The sequence below is a fragment of the Jatropha curcas genome, chromosome 8 (assembly GCF_041381405.1).
Source record: "Jatropha curcas cultivar XTBG-Jc1 chromosome 8, XTBG_Jcur_1.0, whole genome shotgun sequence".
Taxonomy (NCBI): domain Eukaryota; kingdom Viridiplantae; phylum Streptophyta; class Magnoliopsida; order Malpighiales; family Euphorbiaceae; genus Jatropha; species Jatropha curcas.
Window position 1 is genome coordinate 26,416,241 of NC_143158.1, and position 13,522 is coordinate 26,429,762.

Consider the following 13,522-nt stretch of genomic DNA (forward strand, 5'->3'; position numbering starts at 1 on the left):
TAGATTTAGATATTCTAAATTAAATGGAAATAAATTACAACCCAACAAGGAAACAAATAAATTAGGAATACTTATTAAAATATAATTTAAGTTGTAAACTTATTAGGAAATAAGGAAAATAAAACAAATAAAAATTATTGCTGAAATTGGAATCCAAAATGAATAAAATTTTTTTGGTAATTGTTATAAAAAATTATTTAGTAAAAGTATGAAACCAATCTAGATGTTTAAGGGGAAAATTGTGAACATAAAAAAATAATCTAAATTGATATTGTCATCAATGAATTTTATTAAAAACATATATTTATAAATAAATTCTAAAATAGAATATGCAAAATTTGTATTTCATTTGAAAATTATTATTTTCACAAAATTTAACTTAAAGTTGACTAATTTGATGAAGTTAAAAATATTTTAAAAATTATGTATGCTCAAATAAATTTTTTTTTTCTCTGAGGCTCCAAGTATGTGTAATATTAATTTTAGGCTTGTAACTAGGAGTGTCAATTCGAGCAATTTTGATTTATGTTCTACTTTGGATTGGGTAGATTCTGAAATATGTAAAAGAGAAGAAACTTAAGTAAAAAATAAAAATAAAATAAAAATTTATTGTCAAACAAATTCTATTAAAACAATTGTTTAATGTTTATAAAATAAAGTTTGAAAAAAAAAAAAACTAAAAGTTAATGTTTTCTTTATACTTCTAAAATTCATTTAATTTGAGACTACTTTTAATTTCACAACCATTGAAGAAAAGAAATTTAAATTTAGAAAAAAAAAAATTTTTGAACCAGCCATAGAGTTTCAACAGAGATAGAGAGACCTTAGGATTAATGTCTTGATTCAGATTTCTTTTTAGAGTCATAAAAGTATATATATCAATTTTAAAAACAACTTGCCTAGATCGAGTCATGGCCCACTTATAAACCAAATAAATGAAATTAAAAATTTCCTTTTAATAAAAATGCTTAGTTTTATTGATTTATTTAATTAATAGATCTATAAATCTAGTTTAGATAAGTGTTTTTCAGAAAATTTAAGCATTCAGTTCGATATTAATTTCATATCTAAACCCGCATGAGAATATTCATTTGAAAATCCACTGTATATATATATTTCTTGTCACAAGAAATCAAACCCATTACTCAAATCTACTTTTCCAATTGAAAAGGGTTTCTAAAATGGAAAATTAATGATCTCTAAGACAAAGCAAAGCAACTACAAATAATCCTCCAAAGCAATATCAGCAGGAACCTCATATCCAAAAACCATGGAGTAATCATCTAATTCATCAGAAGCAAACTTTGGCATTCTCCAACTTCTTGCAACTTGAGAATCATTTCCGTTCTTTAGAAGCTCTAATACCTCACTCATTGATGGACGCCATATCGAGGATTGTCTCACGCAATACGAAGCTGTTAGTACTACTCTGTACATTTCTTCTTCATTAAATTTGCCTTCTAGCTTTGGATCAGCTAGTTCTGCTATTTTTCCAGATTCCATTAGAGGTTTTGCCTACACATAATACATAGAAATAAGTCGTTTTAATTATAACCAATTAACTTAAATTAATGCACGATTTTGATGTAACAGTAAAATTACTCATGACCTGGAGGTCATTCCTGCTACGAAAACAGTCTTTCTGTAAAAACTCGAGGAAGACTGCGTACATTTATCCTTCTTAGAGCCATTTTTTAGTGATAGTATATCTCTGGATATTTAATTATAGAGCCAAGTAGGTGATTGGCAGAAGGATGAACAGTTGCATACCCATAAGAGAAGGTTTTGCTTAGATGAATCAACAGGCCTCCTTCCAGATATAATCTCCAGAAGTAGAACTCCAAATGCAAAAACATCAGTTTTCTCATCAACAATTCCATGCATGAAATACTCTGGAGCTAAGTACCCAAATGTTCCCTCAATTGGTATCACAGCATGGTGAGTCCACTTGTTAGGAAGCCATTTTGCAAGCCCAAAATCTGTTATCTGCATAAACAAAAAGAAACCCAATAAAAAAAAAATAAAAAGGAAAGGAAAAGGAGTTTTGCTTCCAATTTAATTTTTAGTAATTCACCTCTGGTTCATAATCAGGTCCAAGAAGAACATTAGAGGCTTTGATGTCTCTGTGTATTATTCTGTGCTTGCAGCATTTATGAAGATAGTGCAAACCTCTAGCCACTCCAAGTACTATCTTGTATCTCACTTCCCACTCCAGGGATTTGCTTGTTTTTCCTGATGATCATCCAAAAATAGTTTGTTTATAACAAGCTATGAATTGTAAATGTCAAAAGAGTAGGATTCTAAATTATTTTACCATGCAAAGCAGAGGCCAGATTTCCATTTTGAGAGAAATTGAAAACTAGATGAAGCCCATTTTCGATGCAACATCCAACCAAGCTTGCAGTATTAGGATGACAAACATGTCCAATAATGCCCAATTCTGTAAGAAACTCTTTCTCCTTCGTAGCATCTTTGTTGTCCTTAGCTAATCTTTTCACTGCAATTCTTCTCCCATCACAAAGATCTCCTCTGTATACTTCTGCATACCCTCCTCTCCCTACTATATTATCTGACAACACTCAAACCAACCAAGAAACGTCAATTACTAAATATTACATTACATCTTATTACATTAATTAAGAAAGAATGAGAATTAAATTACCTGTATGGAAGTTATTAGTGGCATTTGCAATCTCTTCATAGCTAAAGCACCTGAGCAAAGGCTGTTGCTTTTCTTTTTTCGAAAAACTTGCAGTTCTTTTTCTTAAAGATGAAGTAAAGAAAGAAGAGATAATCTTACATCCATACATTTGTTTTCTTGATTTTGATTCGGGTTTTAACTTTGAAGGTAAGGAAGGAGAAGATGATTCTGTAGAGCTTGAGCCCTCAAAGCTAATAGTATCATCTTCTGTGCTGTGAGATTCTCCATCTAGTTCATCTAGTACAGTTCTTGGTGAAGGGTTCTGAATCTTTATTTTTGATTCTGTATCTTTCTCACCGTTGCTATTGTTCTTGCTTAACCAACTTGAACTTTCTGAATCTGAAATTTCTCGAGGATGTTCTGATTTCCCAATTGAAACGACTGTACAGCCTTCCGGGGCATGCTTAAAACAATACTTTAAAGCTTCATGCCAAGTTCTAATGGATGCCAAAGAAGAAAACAAAAAGGGTTAATGCTATTGTAATTCACTAGAGTATATGTAATTAAATACATCACGTTTCCTGATTTGGATCACAGAAAATTGATTTTATTCAATTTGTTTATTAAAGGATAAATAAGACTTGAAGATAACTAAAATTTTTAGGTTGTTTTTCTTTTACATGAATTACTGATTTTTTTTTTATTTAAACGAATCAGTTGACATGAATTATTAATTTACCCATTTACATTGTGACACAAAATTGTCTCGGACCATAAGAGTAGACAAATTTGTTATAAGGTCTTTTTTTTCTTTATTTTAAATCTTGATATTATTTTTTTTCGCATAATGTCCTTATATGATGGATGATTTCATATACTTCCTTTGTATCATAATAGTATACCTAATTTGACTTTTATATAAATAATATGGCTAAATCATAATTTTCCACTTAAAATTTTCCTAATAAACCTTATATTAGATTATAATGATCCATTTATCAAAGTCGTAGAACTAACCAACCTAAGTGGCAATTATAATAATAATAATGTTTTTTTTTCTTCAAGATTTGTGTTACAGTTGAAAGGATAAAGGTGAATTGAGTAAGAGGTTAGAGCTAATTATTAGGTGAAAATGTGCAATGTGAGCTTAAGCCAACCAACGCTGAAAGGTTAGTACTAACCAATTAGTTAACTAACTTGCCACCGTGATATGCTCTTGATAGATTTAGTATTTAGACGATGTGAGATTCTTAACAATTTGATTAATTGTAATAGACAATAGTAGTGTATTTCTTAATAGAGATGCGAATTAAATAGAGTAAAGTAGAATAATACCCTCACTCAAAAGAGGAAAATAAAATTATAATTTGGGACGAATGAAAAGGAAACAAACATATTTTTATGTGCAGGAAGGAATGTATAGGATTATAATTAGAAAAAGATTAAAAATCATTTTAATAAGGAAGTTGATTTATTTGGAAGGTCATGCTTTAATTAGTAAAATTCTTAATTCCTAGATAATTATTTGGGCTACTCTCACCTATGTAATTCAAGTCTCCCTTTCTATTCCTGGATTCCTAAAATTTTTTTATTACAGTTATATCTTTAGAGTGATTCCATTAACGGTGATTTTAGATTATGGCAGAAATTGAATAATTAGATCTCATTGATGATGATTAATGCAAATTACGTATCCATCATTTAAAAAAATCACATAAAAGATTAAATGGAATTCTCAGAACCAAGCATGGTATGGTTAATTAATTTGATGGTTTAATTCTCACCTATTCGATTTGCTTCTCAAGCCGCGTAGAAGAAGATACTCAGCAGAAATGGATTTTGCTTCATCAATTAGGCCTTTAGCAATGCTAGAGCTAAAGCCTACTCTAGCTTCCAAATTTACCTGGAATTGCTTTATCAATCAAGAAATCATATGACATTGTTGAAGAAACAAGAAGCAAGTTAACGAAAATAATGTATAACCTGCTTAGATTGGCAAGTCCTGGCAAATTCTCCTAGCACAGAAATAACATGTGCTTTCGCTTGGCGAATGTGTTCTTGTCTTCTCTTTATCAATTTTGGCTTCTTTCTCCCATCACCAACTGCATTTTTTAAATAAACATTAATGATCTGTTAGACAAAATTAACTGTTTTGATTGCTGTTAGTTGCTTTAGTAGCGTGTAGCTGGTAGTTATAGCTTTTCATAAAATATGCTAAAAATTAAAAATTACAAGGATTAACTTTTTATAAAACACTATTTTAACCTCTAAAAAACTAATTTAAACGCTAGGCAACAGGTTGCAGAGCGCTGAAAAAATACTTAAAAAGCTGTTGCCCAACCAGCCTAAACTAAGAAAATGAACTGAATATAACAAATTAAATCATAGCAAATAAAAAGATACTAACCAAGAATGTGAATGGCAATAATCTCATCGTTGGGACGAGCAAGAACTGTAATTGCCCATGAAAGAAGATCTTTACTCTCATTTGGATCTAAAGGAATGCCTATGAGAATTTTAGCAGGAGAAGAAGAGATCATTCTTTTTGTTATATTTGGTTTTCTTGAGCTTCTTTGACAATGGAAGGCATATATTGAAACTCAAGAGCTTAATAATAAGCACAGAAGAGTAGCAAAATGATTAAGGTTAGTAGAGAGAGTGAGGCCACAATCAACATATAGTTATATTATTCTTGTTCAAGAAGCATAAAGAAGGGTGGAAGTGATTAGCTAAAGTGAGGCTTTTTAAAAGAAATTGAGAGTAGAATTAAGTGTTTTATGGTTGGGTTCTTTGGGGTATAAGCAAAGGTGATAGAGATGCATTTGATAAGTCTTGGTGTTTAAGCCAAAACTTCAAAATTGGCCTAAAAATATGTATTGCTTTGTTGGATTTGGTAGGAGAAGTTATTTGCCTCTCAAAAAGGAGAAGAAGCCTTACCTTTTTATCATCGATTAATGAATTATGAAACGTTGGGAGGAAACTAACGGTTTCTTTTGCTTTCCACATGGAAGAGAGAGGAAGAGAGTTTTTTTTTTTTTTTTTTTTTTTTTTTGTTTGCTCTCCAGTAAAAACAACAATAACGTATATATTTTAAAAAAAAAATACAACACAATCAAAATACAGAATTGAAAGCAAATAATTGAAAGAGCCAACAAAAAAATTAAAATAAAAAGGCCATTGTGAAAGAAAATTATTGAACAGGGGGCAAAAACATTTCCTTCTAAGTGTTTAAAGAGACTCTATACTGAAGGCTTGAGCTCAAAATCTATGATTAAGGGGAAAAATGATCCATTTCGTCCCATTTTACTCCCGGAGAGCAAGAGATGTTCTTTTTTTCATGTCAGAGTGGGACAATTTTTGTTTGTCTAGGACCATACACTCCAAGTATATGGCATAATAGTTTTTGTCTTGATATCAAGCATTACAGTGAAGTAGCAACTACCATAGCTAGATACCTTCATATATTTCCAAGAGAACGTGACTATATATAATATCTAGAAAATATCCTTGAAATGTACACATTCTATGTGTCTTTTTCTTCATTTTTATTGGACGAGCTTTATACTTAACTTTCAATGGAGAAGGAGAAAAGGAAAAGAGAAAATCAAGATTTTTCAGTTTGGATACTCTCAAACTATAGTGAATCCTTTAGCTTAGTCAACGTTTAGAAGTGAATCTGTATTTGTTCATAATGAAATAATTAAAGTACTTCTAATTTATTGAGAATCAGATCTAACACATATAAGCTAATTGATTTTGTATAAATGATTTTCAACACTCGTTTATGGGTTTTAATATGAAGTTTGAGCTAGGCATCCGGTCGGTTTGATAATAAACCAAATCGATTCAATTCGTTAAATTTTATGGGAGAAATTATTTTTTTATAATTTTTCTAGAGTTGAATCAAATTGGAGAAAATTTTGATTTTCTTGGTATATATAAAACAAAAAAAAAATCAAATGGAATATTTTCAAAAATGAATTGAATCAAACCGTCTGGTTCAGTTTGATTATTTTGACTAATTTTTATCCACCCATAAGTGAAGTTGCTCATAATAGAAGTGTTTATAGTTCAATTTGAAAGCTTTCTTGCAAAGCAAACTAATAGGGGTTTATAAAAATTATATGAAATTTACTCAAACTATCTAAATCTTGAATTTGATTTGGTTTAGTTCAGTTTTAAAATTTAACTTCTTGTTTGAAATAAATGAATTTCATGATTTTGTGTAATTCATTTAGAAATCCATATTTTTGTATTTGGAATGAAAAATTTGATATTTCAATTCTAGGAATTCAATTCTATGGAATTGAATATAATTATACAAAATTCCACAAAAATAGGTAGAATTTCCTAATGAATTTCACAAAATTAAGTACTCTAACTTTTTATGATAAAACTACCATTTTCCTTCTACAAAGTCAATTTTTCAATTTTTACTTATTTTACTTATTTATTTTGTCAAACTTGCTCAAAACTATTTATCATAAAAATAATTTTTTATTATTGTGATTTTTTATTTTAATATTTTTTTAGCATTTTTTTACATATATTCGAGTAACATAAAAATATATATAGTACAAGAAGATTCGGTGTAATCAAAAAGCGATTTGTGTAAGAAATATTAAAATAAATGCTATTAAAGTACAAGCGTGTTCGGTTGCAATAGTTTAATATTTTTTACACGTAAAACCTGTATACACTTGTATATGTAAATGTATAAAAATATATTAAAACCTGTATACACTTGTATATGTAAATGTATAAAAATATATTAAAACGTTAGCTACAGAGCGTCTATTTGGTAAATTAATTATTAGTTATTTTAATAGCGTTTATTATTAACTGTTTAAATAATTTTTTATAAAATATTAAAAATTAAACGTTACATAAATTAACTTATTATAAAACGCTACCTTAATCTCTAAAAGCTAATTCAAATAGAAGCTATTTAAAAAAGCTATTGTCGAACACAGTCTGAATCTGTATATACTCTAAGCAGATTCGATATATGTCAAATACATTAATCTACTTATAGGAACAAGCGAAATCAGCTACAATATTTTAATATATTTTTAACAAATTGCTTTTTAGTTCTACTGAATCCACTTATACTATATACATTTTCATGTTTTGTTCAAATGTATCAACAAAAACTGAATTATTTTGATAAACAGTTTCAAAATCACATTATTTAGATAAATAGTTTTACAAAACACATTATTTTGATCATTCAATTCAACCCTAGCTCGTGCTTCTACTTGTGTGTCACATGATGCCATTTATTTATATGGTAGGTTTTCTTGGAGTGGATGGGTTGCTTTTCTCACAATTGACACTCCAATTTCCAATGCTTTGCTGCAACTTTAGTTAGAAGCTTCACTCATCATATTACTATTTTTCATTACCACATTACCTAACCTTGGAGCATTTTCTTCATCTCAAATTTTCCTGTGAAGTGTATAGAAAAAAGTTGCAATAATTGCATACTTTTGCAGGAGGATATCTTTCAATGCCAAATTTCTCAATTCGTTTTCGGTTTTAACATTACGGTGAATATTAGAGTGAGATAATTGATTTGGTGATTGGAGTAAATTTAGAAACGACTTAGTTACCCATTTAAAATACACTATTTGAACTTAGATTTATATACTCAAAAATAGTGTGAGGATCTTTAATATAGTCCAGATTTATTGTTCATAAAATTTGTTTGATAGAAATAGACAATAAGCAGAAGTGTATCTTGATCCATAACAGCAAATCTATGTTATGGGTTATCTCGGTGAGGCAATTCGATTCTCACCGTAACAGCAGATCTATGTTTCTTCCTCTGACCTTTTGTCCGTAAGTTTTTTCTCAATGGCCAGAGAATAATTAACAGCTACAGGAGTTTCTTTTATAAGCTCTCTCAAACAAGCTATCACCGTATGTGTTTGAAGCAGTCGTCACACTCTCTAATTTGTTTTCTTTCTGTATTCAACCTAAGTTGTCGATTCCTTTTACTTTTATAAGGCAAAGGAAGGTATTAAAACCTAACTGACTCTTATTCATTAAGCCCAATAACCATCATCTTAGGCCACCTTAATTAGAACCAACCCTTTAATCACATGGGCCACATATAGATTATTAAATAATCTAATAGTTAAATTTTGAAAATTCAGATCAACCATTAAGTTTTTTATTTTTCTTTTAGATAATGACATCAACGGTTGAGTTCTAAGTCTTGTCCATTTCTCTACCGAGTACAAGTTAGCCTCACATATAAAATTATTCCTTTTTTTTTTTTAATCAAGAGGTGTAATCCGTATAAAGGCATTTAATCCTTTCAATAAAATACGATTTATGGAAATTGAATATATGTTTTCATATTTACAAAACATTATTTCTATTAACACATTCTAATAATAAATTCTAAAATTTTGAGTAAATTTCTCATTTTGAATTTTCTTTTTAACAATAAATCACAATCCATAATACCTAATTTATATATCTTAAAAAATATCATTAAAAATATATATTCAAATAATATTTAAAATAAGAACATGACTTTCCACTTGCCATAAACTATAAAGCAAACATGTATACATTCATATATTGACAAAAACAAGAGACTTATACATTAATATCGTCTCCTAAATATATTGAGTCATTTTCATTTTCTCCCAAATTTTCTGCAAGGATCTTGCATTTTCTGCAATTCCATAGCACCAAAAACACCATAACTACTTTCCTCAACCTCACCATCACCGCGGCGGTAACCACCATCCTCCTCCTCATCGTCACTAGTTTGGTCTAATGCAAGCAATTCTTTATTATATCTAACACTTTCAATTCTTGTGGGCATAGCCTTGTTTTTAAAATCATAACCTTTAAGCATACTAACAACTTGTTTCATGTTAGGGCGACGGTCCGGATCATTTTGCACACATAAGGCAGCAACATTAATAGCTTGTTTAAGCTGGTTTTCATCATAATTTCCTCTAAGTTTAGGGTCAACAAGGTCTTTAAACCTACCTTGAACGATTAACGGCTCGGCCCATTCTGTTATTGTCCGTTTAACTCCACCAGGTAATTTCTCTATTGGTTTTTTTCCAGTTAGAATCTCAAGTAAAAGAATTCCAAAGCTATAAACGTCACAGCTTTCTGATACTTTGCCCCACATTGCATATTCAGGTGCTAAATACCCTAAAGTGCCCTTAACTCTTGTGGTCATATGACTTACACCTTCTGGAATTAGCTTTGCAAACCCAAAATCTGCAACTAAGGGCTCAAAATCTGAATCTAATAGTACATTGCTTGCTTTTATATCCCTGTGGATTATGTGGGGTGTGACTTCATGGTGCAAGTACCTAATAATAACATTAGAGCATATATAAAATTATAATTAAGTAATTTAAATTAATTTTTGTGACTATATAAAAATTCGTGTCAATATATTATAATATTATAAAACTAATTGATTAAATTAAGACTATTGTTATTTGATCAGTCAATTTATGTTACTTCAGGTGACTACAATTCGGCATTAATATCCAATTAATAATTTAATAAATTGAACTGAAAAAAAAAAAATGATATGGTGTTATTGTAGCTTACAGTATGCCTTCTGCTGAACCAATAGTGACCTTCATTCTTCTTCTCCAATCTAATTGGACATCTCCACTGAATTGGCCATGAAGATGAGAAAGCAAGCTTAGATTAGGCATATAGTCATACACTATAAGCCTTTGGTCAGTTCCGACACAATATCCTCTAAGCCCCAACAAATTCTTGTGCCTAACCCTTCCAAGAACTTCTACTTCCACAGCAAATTCCATTTCTGCTTTTGAATTCATTGCTTTCAACTTTTTCACCGCAATCTACAAAATTATGATAAACCAAATTTATTCACATTTACAAACTAATTGTATATATTTGGATAATTTACAAAAAATAGTTCCGGATCGGATAGACTGAATCTTTAAAAAAATTAAAGTTGTATTCGACAACAGCTTTTTAAGTAGTTTTTTAACGTTATGACCGGCCAAAATGCTAAACACTATTTTTCATAGTGTTTTGTAACATAGCGTTTGAACAATCATTAAAGGTTTAAGGTATCGTTTTATAAAAGATTACCTTTATAACAATCAGCTTTTAGCGTTTTATGAGAAGTTATTCAAACAACTAACGCTACTAAAACAATTAACAGTAATCTTACTTGAATACCGTCACTAGTTTTGCCCCAATAGACACTTCCAAATCCGCCTTCTCCGAGCTTATTGTCTTCACTAAAACCATTAGTTGCTATATGCAATTCCTTGTATGTAAACATCCTCCATGAAGTGCTACCTCCAGGAAGTACATTAGCCCTATTCATAAATCAAACATATAATTAATATCATGATTATTTAGAAGAAAACAACAAAAATTAAGTTTTAAAAGCAAAAATAACAAGTGCTAATCAAGATTAATTACCCATGATCATCAATCTTCTTTTTGGCACAGCAACCTAATGATGCTCCCATAGTTGCAAACTATGAGATTGATAGTGTTAGAATTAGCTTATTATCAATTGAGCTTCACTAAAAGGGAGCAATCAGTTTCTATTTTAAACAAGACAAGTGGCAATTTTGTCATTTCCATTTCATTCCTAGCCGCCTTCGGCCGGCTAGATTTTTATTAAGTAGTCGTTTGAACGGACATAACCAAGTAATTAAAAAAAATAAGCGAAATCTGTTTGTTTAACAAGAAAGGTAAGTTAATAACTTGAGATTAATTCCTAATTTCAAGATTAACATGCACTGGGGAGGATGACAGTAATAACAGTCATCGCAGTTAGGGGCTGAGCAGTTAAAACCGAAAAGTTGAACTCAACTAATTTAATTTAATTTTTGGTTAATCATTTCAGTTTAGTTATCTTGTTTAATCGATTTGATTTAATTTATGACGTTGGGTAATTTCGGCCTTTGATTTTCAGTTCGATTATAGAAATTAAGTTAAAATTATCCAAAAACCAACTAGGATAGAACATTTTAATTCTGTACACAGTTTGATTAAAAAAAATTCAGTTTTAAGTTTTATTGGTTCCATTTAATTTGAAACCCAACCGATGAATTGCTTCCGTATAATGAACGGGTCTAATATATTAGAATACCTGAACTTTGTAAATTTTTATAACTTTTTTCTGTTTTGATCTTTTTATCAATTTCACTCTAAGTTCAACATTTTTTATCAATTTCACTCTAAGTTCAACATTTTATAGCACTGGCACACTCAATTATAATTAAGGATAAGATCGTAAATAAAAAAATAGTTTCATTCTTTTTAAGTATTATCTTACTGTTAAATAAATAATAATAATAATTAAATGTTCTTTGACTATTAAATTATGTTCACATCTAGTGGGTGATAAATTTATATATTGAAAAATAGAATATTTGAAATGTGAAATTAAAATTGTTAAGAAATCGTTTATTTATTTTATTAGATAAAAGTGATTTGATTATATTATCAACCTAAAAAATTAGAAGAATTAGAAAATTCTGATCCTTAACATAAATATAATATAAAAATAAAATCAGTAATTGAAAATCATATTTTATTAAGTTAATTTTTATGCATGCTTTGAGATTTTCAGATAAATAATAAAAATTTATTAATTAATTAATTACTTAGTACTTTTATTTTAAAATTTAAAAATTTTATTTGTGTGATATTAATTGGATAGATTAATGAAAATGTTTTGAAAATTTTTATGTTCCAAATTACTATTAGCATCACATAATGACCTAAAAATTGATGGAAATATTTTTTATTAGTAATTTCATCCTTAATTATAAGTGATGGTGATATTGCTATAAAAGATCGAAATTATAATAAAATTGACAGAAAAGTCAAAATAAAATGATATTACATTCGGAATATTTTAATATATTAGGCTTGAAATAGATGGGGAGGTTTATACTCTGCCGTTTTATATTTGCACTCTATAAAATAATATATAACTATGATTATGAACCATAAAATTCACGGAAGATATTTTACAAAATCATGTCAAGATATATGAGCATCACTATTTTTATTCCGATAAGATATTTATCCTAATTTGTTTGCACATGTATTTTGTCAATAAAATAATGAACAAATAGTAAATAATATTTTAAAAATTTTAGCATACAAAAAAATTAGATATTTTAAAATATCAACTATAATTTACCTACTAAGACAAACATGAAGAGAGTAATTTTTGGGTGCAAATATAAAGTGATGAATTAAAATTATATCTACTTTAATGAAAAGTATTTTCCGTTTTTCCTGATTGCCCCAAACAATAGAAAATTGTTTAAAATATTTTTCTGCTAGTTATTTTATAAAAACGAGGCCTAAATTAAGATTTATCGATTGATAATAATACGTTTTCAGACCGTCAGACTAATATTATGGTGTGTTTTTTTTTTTTCCTTTTTTTTAATATTGGGCAAGAAAATTGGAAGTTTGGATTCTACAAAAATTGATATGCATAGAATCAGTAGAATAAACTTGTGAGCATATTGTTAAAATCTATAATATAAGAGTGGATTTAGTTATTTCATATTTACCATTAAACTAATACAACATTGGGCTTAATTAGTTATTAGAATATATATTAATTATCATTACTACTTCGCACCCTATATAGAGTTCTTAATCCTAAACTGTTTGAGTAGTTGTAATTTCATTTTAAATTGATTTTTGTTCTTTGGCATTCTAAATTTATTAATCTAGTTACAATTATATCCTTTTTTTTTAGAATGCAATTGCACTCTTAATTTGAACTAAGGTACCCTAAACTTATTGATATGTAGCAATTTCACTTTAAAAATATATTAATACTATAATTTTATTAAAATAATGTAAAAGTGGACT

At 28.7% G+C, this 13,522-nt stretch overlaps 2 protein-coding genes across 2 annotated transcripts; both read right to left on the reverse strand.

Annotated features, from left to right (window-relative positions):
- Positions 1-1,086: 1,086 nt before the first annotated feature.
- On the reverse strand, positions 1,087-5,699 carry LOC105628477 (Protein kinase superfamily protein). Its single transcript, XM_012209887.4, has 8 exons — positions 5,049-5,699; positions 4,625-4,743; positions 4,426-4,544; positions 2,663-3,138; positions 2,315-2,569; positions 2,075-2,232; positions 1,771-1,986; positions 1,087-1,515 (listed from the first exon to the last, which is right to left on the reverse strand). Exons 1-8 carry the CDS (start codon positions 5,179-5,181, stop codon positions 1,219-1,221), a joined length of 1,773 nt encoding a protein of 590 aa, XP_012065277.1. The 5' UTR covers positions 5,182-5,699; the 3' UTR covers positions 1,087-1,218.
- A 3,571-nt stretch (positions 5,700-9,270) lies between these two features.
- Positions 9,271-11,142, reverse strand: LOC105628476 (PTI1-like tyrosine-protein kinase At3g15890). The gene is given in 5 exon segments (XM_012209886.3): positions 9,271-9,299; positions 9,302-9,987; positions 10,235-10,497; positions 10,836-10,986; positions 11,093-11,142. Coding segments are annotated over 5 exon segments (1,179 nt in total).
- Between the last annotated feature and the right edge of the window lie 2,380 nt (positions 11,143-13,522).

Bases quoted from the DNA above. Each gene is read 5' to 3' on its own strand.
- LOC105628477 (XM_012209887.4), bottom strand. From the start codon at position 5,181: ATGATCTCTTCTTCTCCTGCTAAAATTCTCATAGGCATTCCTTTAGAT. The intron at 4,744-5,048 runs GTTAGTATCTTT...TAAAAAATGCAG, and splicing joins TATTGCCATTCACATTCTTG to TTGGTGATGGGAGAAAGAAG. The intron at 4,545-4,624 runs GTTATACATTAT...AAGCAATTCCAG, and splicing joins GGACTTGCCAATCTAAGCAG to GTAAATTTGGAAGCTAGAGT.